At 54.8% G+C, this 16907-nt stretch overlaps 1 protein-coding gene and 1 long non-coding RNA gene across 6 annotated transcripts in view; one reads left to right on the top strand and one right to left on the bottom strand.

Moving 5' to 3' along the window:
- The window catches only part of PAQR5 (progestin and adipoQ receptor family member 5), a 61490-nt gene that overhangs the window by 30983 nt on the left and 13600 nt on the right, over nucleotides 1-16907 (top strand). Inside the window, exons 4-6 of the mRNA XM_047074869.1 lie at nucleotides 7678-7805; nucleotides 9752-9957; nucleotides 14353-14479. Of these exons, the coding sequence (XP_046930825.1) occupies nucleotides 7678-7805; nucleotides 9752-9957; nucleotides 14353-14479 (461 nt within the window). The remainder of the gene's footprint in view (nucleotides 1-7677; nucleotides 7806-9751; nucleotides 9958-14352; nucleotides 14480-16907) is intronic.
- The window catches only part of LOC124508445 (uncharacterized), an 80179-nt gene continuing 71518 nt past the window's right edge, over nucleotides 8247-16907 (bottom strand). For 4 of the 5 annotated variants that reach the window (XR_006961254.1, XR_006961253.1, XR_006961252.1 and 1 more), the window contains 4 exons: nucleotides 16276-16353; nucleotides 15623-15779; nucleotides 9599-15416; nucleotides 8247-9485 (listed from right to left, as the gene is read on the bottom strand). This is a non-coding gene — a long non-coding RNA (uncharacterized LOC124508445). The remainder of the gene's footprint in view (nucleotides 9486-9598; nucleotides 15417-15622; nucleotides 15780-16275; nucleotides 16354-16907) is intronic. The other variant, XR_006961256.1, reaches the window with a different exon arrangement.

The following is a 16907-nucleotide window of genomic DNA, read 5'->3' as shown; positions in this document are numbered from 1 at the left end:
GTGGCTCAGTCAGTTAAATGTTAGACTCTTGATCTCAGCTCAGGTCGTGATCTCAGGGTCATGGGTTTAAGTCCTGCGTTGGGCTCTGCACTGGGTATGAAGCCTACTTAAAAAAAAAAAAAAAAGAAAAAATATATGTACATATATATTGCATATATACGCATATGTATGCATTCTTAAAGCCTTATTTAGAATCAGAAGTGAACTATAAATTCTACACATCAAGTTCAAGCATAATGAAATTGCATATAATAATTAAAGTTAAGAAGAAAAATTATTAAATATTTAAATTTAATATACACTACCATTTTTATATGGCTCTCTTCACTCTCTTTTAAGACAATATATAGACCCATACAGCACTTAAATTTGATTTTTTTTCAAGAAAAAAGTTATCATAAAGAAAACTTCAAATAGCAATATTTTGCTTAGTCAAAATTATACTGTATAATGTTCAGAAAAGTAATCTGCATGGAAGTTAATTTCCTGCCTATTTGTATGCGAATCTTCTCTTTCACGGTCCACGGACGTTTTGTTTCTTTTTTTGAGTTTTGTTGTGTTTAAATGTCATTTTTTTTTTCAACATTTATTTATTTTTGGGACAGAGAGAGACAGAGCATGAACGGGGGAGGGGCAGAGAGAGAGGGAGACACAGAATCGGAAACAGGCTCCAGGCTCTGAGCCATCAGCCCAGAGCCCGACGCGGGGCTCGAACTCACGGACCGTGAGATCGTGACCTGGCTGAAGTCGGACGCTTAACCGACTGCGCCACCCAGGCGCCCCAAAATGTCATTTTTGTTACATATTTCACATGTGGCTCCTTTGGCTTAGAAAAATCCTATACGTATCTATGATAAATATGTACTTTGAATCCCGTTAGAAGTGAAATAGCCAAACCTTGATTTTCTTTTTTAATTTTTTTAACATTTATTCATTTTTGAAAGGCAGAGAGAGAGAGCGCGAACGGGGGAGGGCCAGAGAGAGAGGAAGACACAGAAACAGAAGCAGGCTCCAGGCTCCGAGCTGTCAGCACAGAGCCCGACGCGGGGCTCGAACCCACAAACTGCGAGATCACGACCTGAGCCGAAGTCGGCCACTTAACCGACTGAGCCACCCAGTCGCCCCGATTTTTTTTGTCTTTTTAAGTAGGCCTCACACCCAGCGTAGAGCCCAACGTGGGCCTTGAACTCACCACCCTGAGATCAAGACCTGAGTTGAGATCAAGAGTCGGATGCTTAACCGACTGAGCCACCCAGGCGCCCCAAACCCCAATATTTTTGTAGGCTTTTGCTAACAACATCCCATAATGAATACCTGTGAAGAGCTCAGACTCGCATTAATGTCATTTCATCCCAAAGATGGGGCTTGCTCTGTATTTGAGGACCCTCTGTTTCATTCATTTCTTTCCATCACCTTGCATCTTGCCTAGATTAAATCTAGGAGTTTAATGGCATTTATTTGGCATTCTCATTGTGTGAATCAGAGTAGTTTATGGTCACCTTTGATGAGTGTTTCCGCGAGATGTCCCATGCTGGAGAAGATTCAGAGAACGCCACTCATCGTCTTTGAACTGTTCCAAAGGAAGTCCTCAGTCCCCCTAGGGAGAAACTGAGACCGTGGGTTGCCATTTATTTCCAGCTCTAGGATTGCTTTTGGAGTTTTGGTCAAATTCTGACCTTACGTCCGTTTCCTCTTGTTGCCACAACATATTACCACAGATTGGGTGGCTTTCAAAAAGGAGGATGAATTTATTGTCTTACAGTTGTGGAGGTTAGAAGTCCGACATGGGTCTCACTAGGCTAAACTCATGGTGTTGGTAGAGGCTCTAGGGGAGAGTCTGTTTTCTTGCCTGTTCCAGCTTCTGGAGACCACGTGTGTCCTTGGCCTCTGGCCCCTTCCTGCACCTTCAGAGCAGGCAGGTAGCATCTCTGACCATTCTTCCATGGCCACATCTCCCTTTCTTCTGCCGCCTCCTCCTTCCTTCCTTTAAGGACCCTGTGATCACACGGGGCTCACCTGGATAATCCAATCTCCCTATTTTAAGGCTAGCTGATTTGCAACTTTAATCCCAGCTGTGACCTTAATTTCCCTTTTGCCGTGTCACCTTACGTAGTCACAGGTTCTGGGATTAGGGTGTGGACATCTTTGGTGGGGGGGGGGGTGCATTATTCTGCCTGCCGTAGACTTTCCAGTCATGTTACCGCACCAAGCCCATGGCAGGTTTTTCAGTCAGTGCCTAAAATTGAAAATTGTTTTCCTAGTTCTTAAATCAAAGACTGACTTTTTACAACAAATGTGAAACCAGTGGAATGTTCCATTGTCTCGGCTTCCTTGCTTCTTCCGTAGGTCAGTGCTGTGTATGGTGCTGGCCATTCAAGGGGACCTTTCACCCCGGTACGCCCAACCTGCATTGAGCGATATTTATTTTTTTAAGACATCGTATGTGTCCTTTTTCACGTTCCTGTCCGTTAAATCACTAATATCCTTGGGAGCCTCTGTCCTAGATGGTGATAGGTAATTTGTTGACTTTTTATACATCTTTTGTGTTCAGCCAAAAGAAATTTAGCTTCATTTTCTTTTCTTTTATATACAATGTTTATTTATTTTGAGAGAGAGAAAGAGAGAGAGGGAGGGGGGCAGAGAGAGAGAGAGAATCCCAAGCAGGCTCCACACTGTCAGCACAGAGCCCAACAAGGGGCTCGATCCCATGACCGTGAGATCATGACCTGAGCCAAAATCAAGAGTCGGATGCTTAACCAACTGAGCCACCCAGGCGCCCCGGCTTCATTGTCTATGAATATTGTGGTGCATCTACAAAAAGCATCCTTCGACTGGACTGAACATTGGACACTTCTGTTTTTAAAAACGCGACCCCGGTGTCCTAAATTACATTCACCTGTAATTGTAATCGCTTAATGCCAACAACGGTTGGCTGTCACTTCAATGTATTTGTGGTTCTCGTAATTGCATGTGACTTGTGTATAAGCGGTTTTATGGTATTTTAATTGAGATCCTAAGTGCTGTCTCTTGCCAGGACTCAGCACGGCCCGTCCTGCGCGAGCCAGTGGCTTAGCGTCCAGCTCAGTCCTGCAGGCGCTCACTAAATGGCAGGTTATAACCGATGCATCAGTTAGTGGCCTTCCCTTTTCCTTCTCCATAATCTCCGTGCCTTCCGCCCACAAACACCTCACTGAACTCCTCACTGGTCTCTCTCTCCTGCTCTGGCTTTTAATGCCCATGTCTTCGGGCGCATCTTGTCCCCCTTTTGCAATGAATTGGATTCTGGGCAGGGAGGTGACCGTCGGATGCGGAGGCGGGGGACGGGCTGTGACCAGAGGCAGCGTCACCAGCGGCATGCCCTGGGACCTTGCGAGAAGTGCACATTCTCCCCCAGTCCCACCGAATTCGCTGTAAGAACCCCAGGCGATCTGCCGACACCCGCACAAGAGCGTTTGAGGGGCACCGACTTAGGGACACTGTCATCCGGTGTCCCTGCCGGTCTTGGCCAGCTCGGGCTGCCATGGCAAAGTGCCACAGACTGGCTGGACAAACAGAAGTGCACAGTTCTGGAGGCTGGAAGTCCAAGGTCAAGGTGCTGGCGGGGCTGGTTCTCTTGGGGCCTCTCTCCTTGGTTTGCAGATGCCCCTTCGCGTGGTGGTTCCTCTGCACACGCCCCTACCGTTTCCCCTTCTTCTGAGGGACGCCAGTCAGATTGGACCAGGACCACCCTAATAGCCTCATTTGAATCATCCCTGTCTCCGGGGGCGACTGGGTGGCTCAGTCGGTTGAGTGTCCGACTCTTGGTTTTGGCTCAGGCCATGATCTCATGGTCTCGTGGGTTCGAGCCCCGCGTCGGGCTCCGTGCTGACAGCTCGGAGCCCGGAGCCTGCTGCGGATTCTGTGTCTCCCTCTCTCTCTGCCCCTCCCCTGCTCACGCTCGGTCTCTCTCTCAGAATAAAAAAATCCTGTCTCCAAATACGGTCACATCTGAGTTACTGGGGGGTTAGGGCCTCCACATGTGAGTTTTGTGGGGGACACGATTCAGCCTATAACCCCGAAGAAGAAGAAACAGGCTCAGAGAAGCACCTGACAGTCCAAATCACAACACAGGCCTAAAGATGAGCGCTTCGTCTCCTACAAGAGCCCTTCTGAGCAGCAGCAACGAAGGGTAAGAGGCCAAGGAAGTGAAATCTGAGGTCTGCATGCAGCTTTCAGATTTGCTCCCCCTACTCCTGGGAGCTTGGGAAAATGTCTTAAGCTCCCCGGGCCTTAGTTTCCTTCTCTGTGAAATGGGGACAATGAAAGGCTCTCCCTCCCAAGGTCATGAGGACTCCCTGAGATTCGGACGGGAAATGTAGATTGCCACACCGACAGCGCCTGACCCTCTTGGCCGGCTGTCAGAATCCACCCTTATTTACCGCTAGCCGGAATGTTCGATTGTTTTCCCCAGGTGATTTGCAGTTTAATAGCTGGAAAAACCAAGGGTTTAAAAGCGTCAGAGTGGAATTTCGGGCTCAACTGGCAGGTGCACAGGGTCTTTCCGGGAAGCCAAGCCTTGGCAGGCACTAAGAGGAAAACCCGCTGATTTGTCCTTCCACCCCGGGTACCTGGGGGCTCTCACTTCTAAATAATAGGCTGCACACACAATTTGATTTCATTTCACATGAAATTGCCTAGCCTACAACTAGGGATGCGGGGTGGATTCCTACAAATCAATCCTGCTGTGCAAATTAGCCAGCACCTGCTAACCTAGGGCTGTTTGGAAATGAGACCCAGCTCTGGAGCACTAAGGCAATGATTGCAATTTGCCTTGTGGGGTTAGACTGGGTGTGAATACAAAATTGTTTTCAAATGTCCCATTGGTTGTTGAGATTTATGTAGCGTGTCCTCTTTTAAGATCTACTCTGTGCAGAGCACTTTGCTAAGGCCAGGGCGCGAAGATGGAGAGAATGCCGCTCCTTTCCCGCGTTCAGAGGGCCTCGGGGCAAGAGTGCATCTAGCATTTTGGCCTAATAAACTGAGGTTCAAGTTGAGGAGGGTAGGGGCAGGTCAGAACATCGCTGTTCTAGGGCCGAGGGACTCCCTTTCTTTTATCCAGTCTTTATTTTATTTTATTTTATTTTATTTTATTTTATTTTATTTTTTGGAGGGGCTGCTTTAAATCCTGCCCCTATAGGGGTGCCTGGGTGGCTCAGTGGATTAAGCATCTGAATTCAGCTCAGGTCATGGTCCCACAGTTCGTGGGTTCGGGCCCCGCATCGGGCTCTGTGCTGACAGCTCGGAGCCTGGAGCCCGCTTCAGATTCTGTGTCTCCCTCTCTCTCTGCCCCTCCCCTGCTCATGCTCTGTCTCTGTCTCTCTCTCTCTCAAGAATAAGCATTTAAAACAATTTAAAAAAAAATCCTGCCCCTAGAGCATGGTTAGTGGGCTTCCCATCCCTATCTGAGGTCAGGATAGCAGGTCAAAGGAGATTCTTTAAATATAGGCCCAATCCTGGCATTGGTGGTAAAGTAACCCTGCCAGGTCTGGGGCAAGATTCCTAAGTGTGGTCCGGTTGTCCAGAGTGTGAATTTCCCAGCCTGTCTGTTCCCCTCTGGCTTTGGACTATGTCAGCGTCTTCTGATCCAAAGAGAGAACGGTAGTCACGTCCCGAATCACCCAGGGCAAGATGTAGGTGGTCTCCCCCTCCCCTCCTGTCCGTCCACTGCCCACCTGTGGGCCCTGTGTCCAGACTGTCCTCCAACCCCGCCCTGTGTGCCACCACCCCGCCCCCCACATGCCCAGCGCTCTGCGAGCCCCTTGTCATGAGATCTCCTCCTGCACAGATCTGCTAAACTCATTCATGTGAAGCAGTGAATCATCAATAACAATGGCTCCTTTCTGGAATTTTTACATTTTCATAAGAGGCCAATGCTTTCAAAAAAAAAAAAACTTGAAAAAAAATTTTTTTATGTTTTATGTTATATTTGAGAGGACGAGACAGAGCAGGAGCAGGGGAGGGGCAGAGAGAGAGGGAGACAACAGAATCCGAAGCAGGCTCCAGGATCCGAGCTGTCCGCACGGAGCCCGACACGGGGCTCGAACTCACGAACTGTGAGATCATGACCTGAGCCAAAGTCAGATACTTAACCGACTGAGCCACCCAGGCGCCCTCCAAAAAAAAACTTTTTTAAGGGAAGACTGTAATGTGAGACGGACAATAGACCCCCAGTTTCCGCTGCAGGGCTGTCGTATGCCCACCGGGCACGGCCACCCTCCTCTCACGGGTACAGAGCTGAAGTCCATGGGCCCACCTGCCTCCTTGTCAGCAGCCCTGGGGGTGGGGGGTGGGTAGCTGCGAGCCAGGATTTCTGCTGCCCGGGACTGATGCCTGTCCACTGCAAACCGGGGACGTCAGCAGAATTGAACGGTGAATCAGAAACCGGAACAAATCGCTTTAATCAGCTAAGACCCAAACCTAATTCAAATAGTATTTTTCCACTGGACCATGAACCAACTTCACGGGTCCCCCTCCCCCTGGTTGACCAGTTTAACCCAGAACTGAACTAGGAAGGGAATGTACTCCCTGTTTTATATGTGAGGACACTGAAGCCCTGAGAGTCGTGGCTGGCTCAAGGTCATGGGGCCCAGGTTTGACTCTCTACCCTAATAACCCCTGACTTTCTCCACTTGACTCAGAACCTCAAGATATAGTACATGTTACCTATTTTGTACTTAAAAAAAAATTTTTTTTTTTTTTAGTGTTCATTTTTGAGGGGGAGTGAGAGAGTGAGCGAGCGCGAACGGGGGAGGGGGAGGGGCAGAGAGAGAGGGAGACACAGAATCCGAAACAGGCTCCAGGCTCCGAGCTGTCAGCACAGAGCCCGACGCGGGGCTCGAACTCACGAACCGCGAGATCATGACCTGAGCTGAAGTCGGACGCTCAACCGATGGAGCCACCCCGGTGCCCCGTACAATTACCCTTTTTAATGTCTCCAATGGAGCTCTCCGGGCGGGTTGACACCCATATGTGAGCTGACCAGCCCAACTCTCTCCCCTGGGGGGTGGTGACCAAGAGACTTGCCAGGTGGGCCACATGGGGGGGGGGAGGGGGCTTGCGCAGGCCCAGCTGTGGCAGCCTCCGCTCTGCCCGCATCCCAGGCTAATGCCATCACCGTCTTCATCATCAAAAGGCCTTTATGAAGCGCCTTGGTGAATATATCCTGGCACTGAGCGGGGATCTTCTGCAGAGATCTTCCCAGCAGCCCCTGACATCCAGGGCATGTCGGCTCGGGCAGACAGCATATACGTCCTCCGACCGGGAAGGCACCCAAAGACCGGGCTGTAGGCCCCAGGCAGAGGGCGCAAAACCAGCCAATATTCATGACAAGAGTAAGTGCGCCTGGGAATGCAGAGACGGGCTGGGCTCCCAAAGGGAGTCCAGGTCTTAACTTCTCTCCTCCAGCCGCTGCGGGCTTCTGGAAATCTGGAAGGATTTTAGAACTTACGGGAAGGAGGAGAGGAGCGGGGAGAGGGAAGCAGCTTGACGGCTCAAGGACTTGGGGTCGAGGGGTCCAGGCTTCAGGGTTCAAGCGCGCAGCCCGAGAGGACACTAGGTGCTACCAAAGCTGCTCCTCCTGAGACTTTCTCGCCGCCCTCTCACCTCACCTCGGTGCCCCTCTCTCTCCGCCCCCTGCAGGTGTTCCATGAGCAGGGCATCCTCTTTGGCTACCGGCATCCGCAAAGTTCCGCCACGGCCTGCGTCCTCAGCCTTTTCCAAATGACCAATGAGACCCTCAACATCTGGACTCACTTGCTGCCCTTCTGGTACCTTCCAGCCCCCTTGACCGGCCGTCTCATTTGGGAGCCCCGGGGACTGGGGCTTCGTTAAAGCCCAGGGTGGGTTGGGAAGGCTGAGATTCCATGCTGGGATGTTGGGGGACGCCCCCATGGCGCATGGGCGTGGAGCTGGGAGTTGCTGGGGCCTACAGCTGGGCGAGCTTTAGCACACAGACTCTGGTAGGATTCAGGGGGCTCCTGGTGGCTCCCCAGTCTTCCCCTGCTCCAGCGCCTGGTTAAAATGTCACGAGCTCCAGGGACGCCCGGGTGGCTCAGTCGGTTGAGCGGCCGACTTCGGCTCAGGTCATGATCTCGCGGTTCGTGGGTTCGAGCCCCGCCGTCGGGCTCTGTGCTGACAGCTCGGAGCCTGGAGCCCGCTTCGGATTCTGTGTCTCCCTCTCTCTCTGCCCCTCCCTCGCTCACCCTCTGTCTCTCTCTCAAAAAATAAATAAACATTTAAAACATTAAAAAAATACTTTAAATGCTAATAAATTAGAATTTGCAGATGGGGATGGTGGTGGTCTCTTCCCCCGGCCCCTGTTCTCCCTGGAGGTGTCGGGTCACCTGCTTCTTGTGGGTCCTCTCAGAGCCCCCCCCCCCCCCCCCGGTGATGTGAGCACCCCCAGCCCCCAGGCTTTCCCTGCTGCTGCTCTGCCCTGGCTTTCTTCCCTCCAATCCCCATCTGGCCACAAACCTCTCGGGCTGCGTGGAGGGACCACGGGTGATTTCGGCTGTTTTAGTTTGTGCCGCCAGGGGCGCTGGCCTGACCACCCTTGTTTGTGCGTCTTAAGCTCCCGTGCTCAGATCCCTGTGGGGCGACTTCTTGGCGGTCCTAAAGCTGAGCCACTCTGGCTGAGGCCCCCCTCTGCGTAAGACATCCTGCCACTGCCAGGCCCCCGAGAGAGGTGGTCACCACTGAGTGACGCGGAGCGGGGAGGGTTTGAGAGACGCCCTGGGCAAGTGGGGCCGGGGAGTCATCTTGAGGTGATAAGACAGGTTTTGAGACCAGCACATGGCTGAAGGCCTGTGTTTGCTGGGACAGGAGGAGGAAGATGGCTAGTGTAGCCAGAAGATGCTTTGTAGTCTCCCTCTGTGGGAGAGCCAGTGGGCAGAGGGGTCGGCTTTCTAGAAGGAGTGGTTTGTGGCGGAGGGCAACTCTGCAGGCAGGGCCCCCCTTGCCCGGGTCGCGGGTGAGGCAGACGGGAGGCGGAGCTGTGCCGCGTCTCTGTGTACAGGTGGGGCCCAGAGACCCAGGCTCAGCTGAGCCTCAGCATGGGACCAGGCCACTCAGGATGGGGGCTGCAGTGGCAGTGAGGGAATAGCATGGAGAGGAGGGAGAAAAAAGTCCTGGCATCTTCTAGACTTTCAAGCACCCCCCCCCCCCCCCCGCCACCCCGGGAGGATGCTTTTCTTTGAAGAGCCTTCCTGCAAAGGGACATAGACAAACCACAGGGATGGTGACAAGGCCGACCACTCCTATGGGCAGTGGCTGAGTGTCATGAGGTTATTTAATGTGACGTTCAAAGAGGTGGGGGAGGGTTACGAAGACTGCCTCGGGTATGGGATAGGCTGTTCTCCCGAGGTCCCGTTGAGGGGGAACCAGGGCTGACCAAATGGAGAGATTCCGGGGAGACAGGTGTCAGCTCAATGAAGGACTCAGGCAAAATGCTGTAAGAGAGATTCTGTGGTTACAAGGCGGGGCGAAGACCGGACTAGACGAACCTAAATGCTCTCCTCTTGCCCCTTCTGCCCACTTCCAACCCCAAAAGGATCCCACTCACCCTCCGTCACGCCTGGTGTTTCACCGAGGTGAGAACACACGGGGTTCAGTTGTCCCAGGGCAATGGAGGGCAACGGAGAGTCCGGGGAGGGGTGGGGGGGGTGCGAGGGGAGCCCCCCGCCGCAGAGGTCGAGTGGGCCGCGCTGTGTTCCAGGTTCTTCACGTGGAGGTTTGTGACCGCCTTGTACGTGACAGACATCTGGAATGACAGCTACTCCTGGCCTCTGTTTGTGTACATGGGCACCAGCTGCGTGTACCCGCTTGCGTCCAGCTGTGCGCATACCTTCAACTCCATGTCCAAGAACGCCCGGCACATCTGCTACTTCCTGGACTACGGTGCCGTCAACCTCTTCAGCCTGGGTACGTGGGGGCCCGCGCTCTCCTCCCCTGCCCGGGGCCGAGATCCTCACCCCTTCCCCTGGGAGCTGGGGCCACCGGAAGGCGTTGCGGGCTTGCGGAAGAGTCACGGGGACGCCAGGGCCCCATCCGGGTTCCCGGTGAGTGTCCGGTAAGCAGCCGGGCCAAGGGTGTGCTGGCAAATGCTAACGACCGATCGTCTGGGGACAAGGGCCCTGCTCTGTGGTGTTGGCCGACTCGGGCGGCGTAAACGACTCCCATCGCGGCTAACTTGGAGCCAGACGTCCCTGAACGCGGGCGGGGAGAGACACACGGTGGTGCACCATCAGGCAGTAAGTTCGTCTGTACAGAGACGGTAGATGCACTAACTGGAAGTCGTTACTTCTGCGAATGTGCTTGTTTAATTGCACGCTTGTGTAGCTGGCCGTGTTTTAACAGTCGGCCTGCAAGATCTGGGCAAGCTTAGCAATCTGCTGTCCTAGGCCAGGGCGCCGCCTCCTCCCGGCTGCCGGGTCCCTGCGGCCTCATGGGCCGCTCTTCCGAGAGCTCTCCCAGCCTCTGATGGGGGGGGCCCCGCCGTGTGCCCCAAACCACTCCCCTTTCTCTGGCCCCCATCCCATCACTCCCCCGTTCTCCTTCGGCCTCTCCATGTTCTCACCCTCCTTTGCTGGCTCCCCTCCTCTGCTCTGCCGTCAGCGGGCAAGCTCCCCATCAGTCCTTGGGCCTCTGCTGCTGCGGGGTCCCGCTTTTGGTGATCTCCCTCGTGCCCACGCCATCCCCCGACACCTCTGGACCGGGCATTCCCAAAGCCATCTCTGGTTTACCGCCCACCTGAGGTCCACGCCGCGTCCGGCCCCGCGCCCGCGACTGTCCTCATCCCCACCCCCCAACACCCCCTGGGCACACCTGCTCCCCTCCTGCAGTGACTCACCTGGCTAGTGGTCGCACCCCCACCCGGTCTTCCAAGTCCGAATCCGTACGCAGCCCTCGAGTCCCCTCCCTCTCAGGCCCCTGCCCGTGCAACCTCACCATCCTGTCCACCCCGTTCAGTGAGTCTCTACCCCACGTTCTTCAAATTGCTCCCCGGCGTGGGCTTCACTCAGACCCCCCTGCCTGCCTCTCCCCCTGCACCAAGACAACAGCCTCCCCTCCCCTTCCTGCTTCTCCCCCACTCCAGCCAGCTTCCTTCCTGGGAGCCTTCTCTAACACCTTCCAATATGGCACCCCGCCCACTTAAGACCTTTCAGGATTCCCAGTGACCCCAGAGGAAGTTCACACTCCTTAGTCTAGAGGCTTCCGGAGCCCTTGATCACCCGCCCCAGACCCATGATAAGAGCAGGCATTTTGGAGAAATCACGACCCAGCAGGCTGCGTGCTGAGCCCCTAACACACATCACGAGGGGGGCAGCACAAGGCGGAGCTTGTGGCCTGGCCGCCCCCGCCCCTTAATCATTATATGCTCGCGGGCACGTTTCTGAACCTCACTAAGCCTCAGTCCTCTGGGCCACAAAATGGGCATCATATCTCCCTCACAGGGTGGGATGAAGGTGAAACGAGTTTGGCCAAGGGGAGCACCCCGCACAGTGCCTGGCACTGAGCAAGCATCGGAGGGTAGCCATTACCACGATTATGTCCTTAACCCTGACGTCGGTTCCCGGGGATGGGGCCATCGCTGTACCCACCCTGTAGGTAAGAATAATGAGGCGCCGTGAAGTGAGTTACTCAGGTCGCACAGCTTGCAAATGGCAGAGCCAGGGTTAGAACCCAAGCCCCAGGGGTCAGCCGCCCCCCCGAACTGTCTCCCTTCCCGTCACTGGCTTTCTGTCTTTGTAAGAGTTCCTGGGCGTCTGGTGCCCCCACACAGGACCTTACCAGAGAACTGCCTCTTTCCCTCCCTGCAGGGCCTTCAAGGCTCGGCCCCGGCAGCCTCAGCGGCCCCTACCCACGGCCCCCTCCAAGCCCCCGGACCGGGAGCCCCTCCATGTGGCTCTGGGCCCCAGCCTGGTCAGTGATGTCTTCATTGCTGCTCCTTGCTCAGAATGGCTCCCTGAGGATGGGACATTGTTCCTTCGCATTTGGCTTTCCAGCCTGTGGCCCAGTGCCTGATGTGGGAGCGGTTCAGGGAACATGGAAGGGAGGTCTAGTCCGTGGAGAGAGCCTACGGATTCCACCTTGGCCTCCCCGCCCCTTTGTCTGCAGCTGCCTCTCCTGCCCGTGTGGAAACCCTCAGTACCCACCCCCCCGGATGGCATTTGCTCCCACTTCCTCCCTGGTTTCCAGCTGTTTCTCCCTCTAGGTCATCCTGTGCACTTTCACTAGGTTTTGGCCATCTCAATCCCTCACTCGGAAACCTTCCGTGGCTCCCTATTGCCTCAAAGAGGATGTTTCCTTTCCTTAGCCTGGAATCCAAAGCTGCCTCTACTCCTGCTCCCTGGAAAGCCCTCTAAAGGGGTCTGAGCACCATTTACAATGCGTGTACGCGTGGAGGGGTGCGGTTCCCCACGGCACCAAGCAATCCTCAGATACCAGCTGGGCGTCCTATAGTTCAACTCATTTCTGATACCGTTCCCACAGGTTAAGGGCTCAGTCCCATAAGACTGACCACCCCCTCCCCCTGCCCCCTTCAGACACCTGTCTCAAGCCCAGGTTGTTACCTGTGCCTTTGACAGACTGGCTATAGACCCAAGGCTTCAGTGACCCCGGCTCACAGAACTCAGAGAAACACTTTACGCACTGGATTACCGGTCTGTTATAAAAGACTATAACTCAGGGACGGCCGCATAGAAGAGACGCCCAGGGTAGGGCCTGGGGAGGGGCCTGGAGCTTCTACGCCCACCCAGCACGCCCCTCCCCCTGAATCTCCACGTGTTCACCCACCGGGAAGCTCGCCGTACCTCTCCCTTTGGGTATTTATGGAGACTTCGTTAGTTACCATTGATTTCACCTCCAGCCCCTCTCCCCTCCCGGACGTCAGAGGCGCCGGACTGAGGCTTCCAACCCTCTGGCGACAGGGTTGGTCTCCAGAAATCCAGGCCCCATCCTGAAGGGGCTTTTCAAAGTCATCTCATTAACAGAATGAGAGACACCTTTGTGGCGGTCCTCGCTTAGGAAATTCCAGGGGTTTTAGGAGCTCTGTGCTAGGAACAGTGGAGGAGACCAAACGTGTATTTCTTATTGGAAGTCATTTCGTTTCCTGCCCCCCCCGCGGTTGGGGGCAGGGTCTGAGGTCCCCCTGCTCTTGTCCCACCCACGGAGCTTGCATAAACCTTGGCCCCCCGCCGAGCAAGTGCATCCTGGTCCAGATGGAGCCCCCGGGTGTATCAGGCCGAGGAAGAGTTTGTGCCCCGGGAGTCAGTTCCCAGCTGAAATCCCATCTCGGCTCTTTTCCCCGAGTGGGAACACCCCTTGGCTTTATCAGACTCCCATCTGTTAAATGGGGTCAGAGGCAGAGGTGAACCTGTGTGGCCCAGGCCTGCTTCAGCCTTGAGCCGGGATTTCACCGTTCTCTAGATCTTTGGAATAACAGGTGAGCTTAGCGCTGACCCTTGAGGCCCTGGGCTGACAGGTCCGTGACTGTCTTCTCCCCTCCCAGAGGAGACCTGGTAAGGGTGGCTGGAGAGGGCTTCTGGGCCAGGCCCATGGACACACCTGGCCCCTTTGAAAAGGACAGCGATCTCCCCTGTTCTTTCAAGTAAAAGCTGCAGCAGACAGGTCTCTCAAGGGCCCTTGGTAACCCCTCTGTCACAGACTCCCAGACCTAAGGCAACGGAACACCAAGCCTAGCCTCTCATACCCGCCCGTGAGCTGGCCAGTCCCCCAGCACCCTGGCGCGATATGCCTCGCCTCGGCAAGGGCCCTCCCTCCCTGCCCCATCCACCTTCCCACGGGGGCACCCCGCGTCATCGGCAGGTGAGATGTGCACACTCAGAGCAAATCTGAGCACATGGAGGGGTCCTCGTGGGCCACGGCATGTGGTTAACAGTGGGGGCTTTCACTGAGCTGCCTCAGGCTGAAGCTTGGCTTTGCCGCTTTCTAGCTGGGTGCCCCCCAGGTGGGTTGCTAGACCTCTCTGTGCCTCCGTCTCATCATCTGTACATGAGGATGAGTGCAGGATTTATGTCACAGGGTGATTGTAAACCTTCTGCGAGTCAACGTGTGTGAAGCCCCGGGGGGGCCAGGCTGGGCTCATAGTAAGTTCTCAGGGTAGGACTGGGGTAGGCAGGGAGGAGAGGGAGGACGTTCTGGGAGGGGCAGTGGCGCAGGCAAGGTATGGCGGCAGGACGCTCATGGTCCCTGGGGATAATGAGGGCTCAGCCAGATGCTGGGGTTGGTCTTCCCGAGGAGTCCAGACTGTGCTGCGTCCTGGCTTCCCGCCCAAAGCTGGTTTTTCTTCCCCAGGCTCAGCCATCGCTTACTCTGCCTATTCGATCCCCAACGTGATGGTGAACACCACCTTCCATGACTACTACGTGCCCCTGGCCGTGCTGAACACCATCATCAGCACCGGCCTCTCCTGCTACTCCAGGTACCCGGCCGCTGCACCTCAGAGGGCGGGGGAGGCTCAGTGGAAGGGCTCTCGGAAGCCTGGGGGCTCGGGTCCACACGGACGTCCCGCAGCTGGCAGGACCCGCTTCATGGGCACGAAGCCTGGGTGTTCAAGGGGACTCCACACTTGGCTTCACGCTGGCCCTATTTGCGGGGCAGGCTGCGTATCCTCCTTGAGCCTCAGTTTGCTCATCTGTAAAATGGGGCCAACCCAACTACTCTCGTTGTGAGATGGAGGTAAGGGTTACAGGCAATGTGGTGGGAACAGCTGGCCCAGAGGCGGTGCCCCATCAGTGGGCCGTCTGCGAACAGTGACTGAGCGGGCCCGTCTCTAGACATATGTGCCAGCTGTCAAGCTGTCAGATGGCACCCAAGTGTCCCCGGCGTCCCTGGAGAAACCCTATGGCTGTGAGCCACACCCAGATCACTGGCTCTGATTCTCTCTAGTTTCTCCCTTTCACTCAAGAAAGCTCACTGGAGTGTGAATGCAAGAGACACTGTTTTGTGGCTAAAAGCTCTGGTTTATGCAGCCCTTTGTGAAAAGGAACCGCCTCAATTTCCTCTTGCTTAAATTATTTGGGACACCTCTCAGATGGCGGTGTTGGGGTGTTAGCCCTGTCTGGATGCCGCCAGGGTGCTGGGTGGGGGGGGCGGTGGGGGCTCTCGTGGGAGGCTGGCAGGTTGCACCCCATCTTCCGTTCCCCGGTCTCGATTCCGGGGCGCCGGTTGGGGTCTCCCCATTGGACCAGCTCAGAGAATTGTAGCCATCCGCTCGCCCCTCCCCAGGAGGAGAGGGACGGGGGCGGAGGGAGGGGCGCTTCTCTGCGATGATTGTGGCTACACCTTTCCTTGGGCGACACTGGGGTTTTGTGGGACAGAAGGTAGGCCCGTTTCCCCAAACTTGACAGGCTGGTTTTCTGTAAAAATGGAAGGATAGATTCTTAAAGAGCATGCAGACCCACTTGCCCCAACCTGCCTTCTACTTGCCTGTCCTGAGACGGGTGGGAAGCGTGGAGTTGCTTTGAGTCAGAGGGAGTCTCATTTCTAGGCTCCGTCTCAACATTAGGGCTGCTTATCCCATGACAGAAGCCTGGGGGTGGGAGTGGGGGATAAAGTCTCTTACCTCCTGTAAAGCTGTGAGATCGGGTCTGCCCGTGGGGGTAAGAAACCGAATCCGATGTCACGGGCTTATCCTCGCCTCCTCCCCACTTCCTCGAGGACTCCGTTGCCAGGGACGCAGAAGCCTCTTTCTGGAGTGCAGCCTTTGTGCCAGACTGGCGCTGTGAGGGTTGCATGGGTGACAGAGAGGAGTGGGTGGGTCCCTGCCTCGGGTGAGACAAGGCTTAACACTCACAGAAAAGTAACAAGGATGCCAGCCACCGCCCACGGGACGTGAAGCATGACCTCGAGGCACGGGGCCGAGGATGCACACACACACACACACCTAGCTCTGGTCCTTGGATGAGTCACAGCCCTGTCTGGTTAGCTCCTGCTGGGCTGTGTAGTTAGGATTGGAGGGAGGTGAGCACTGTGGGCCGAGGGTGCAAGGAAGTTTCCATGAGTGTCAAACAAATTGTCCCAGAGTTCATGATCCAGGACTGCTTTCCTAGGAACTCCCAGTGCAAATTCTCAAAACATTTGCTCCCCCACCTCCCCCCCCCCCCTTTTTTTTAAGCTTTCTGAATCGCCTATAAGCCACCAGGGTAGGTTGTTTCCTTCTAACCAGGGGTCCACCCGGGTTGTTTATAATAAATGGGTCTTCTGGATGTGGCATACCTGTTACCTTTGGACAAACTCATTTGGCAGGGCAGGCTGGCTAGGAATCTCTTGATGCTTGTGCTTGGAGGCTTCTCCCTTGTCAATGAAATGGATTATCTCTGTTTACTTCTGGGGCACATCTGTCGCTATTCCATCTATCCGTCTATCCATTCATCCATCCAGGCATCCATCCATCCACCTTCCTATCCACCATTCCCCCTACCCAACCACCACCTACCCATCCATCTGCCCACCCATTCACCCATCCAACCATCCATCCATCCATCCATCCACCCATCCACTCACCCAACCACCCATTTACCTCCTACTAGTCCATCCGTCCATGCATCTATCCATCCATCCATTCACCCATTCATCCAGCCAGCCAGCCGGCCAACCAACCAACCACCCAACATTCCTTAAATGCTTGCCCTACTCCAGGCATCATGTTAAGATCTGGGAATACCAGGAGGAGAAAGGCACAGTCCTTACGCTCAGAGAGCACCCAGTGCAGTGGTTGAAGCAGACTGCAGACGCCCACCAAGGCCAGGCGGACTCATCATTTCCTCTAACGGCCAGAGGAAATGGAATTTAGAGTATAGCATTACAGAAGGCAACATAAACAATGAGAATATAAGATGACACCTGCT

The sequence above is a fragment of the Lynx rufus genome, unplaced genomic scaffold, assembly GCF_022079265.1.
Source record: "Lynx rufus isolate CCGP_SWC_20201006 ecotype Redwood Valley unplaced genomic scaffold, mLynRuf1.p SCAF_13, whole genome shotgun sequence".
NCBI lineage: Eukaryota > Metazoa > Chordata > Mammalia > Carnivora > Felidae > Lynx > Lynx rufus.
Note: the sequence above shows the minus strand (reverse complement) of the source record. Positions and strands in the feature narration are given on the sequence as shown.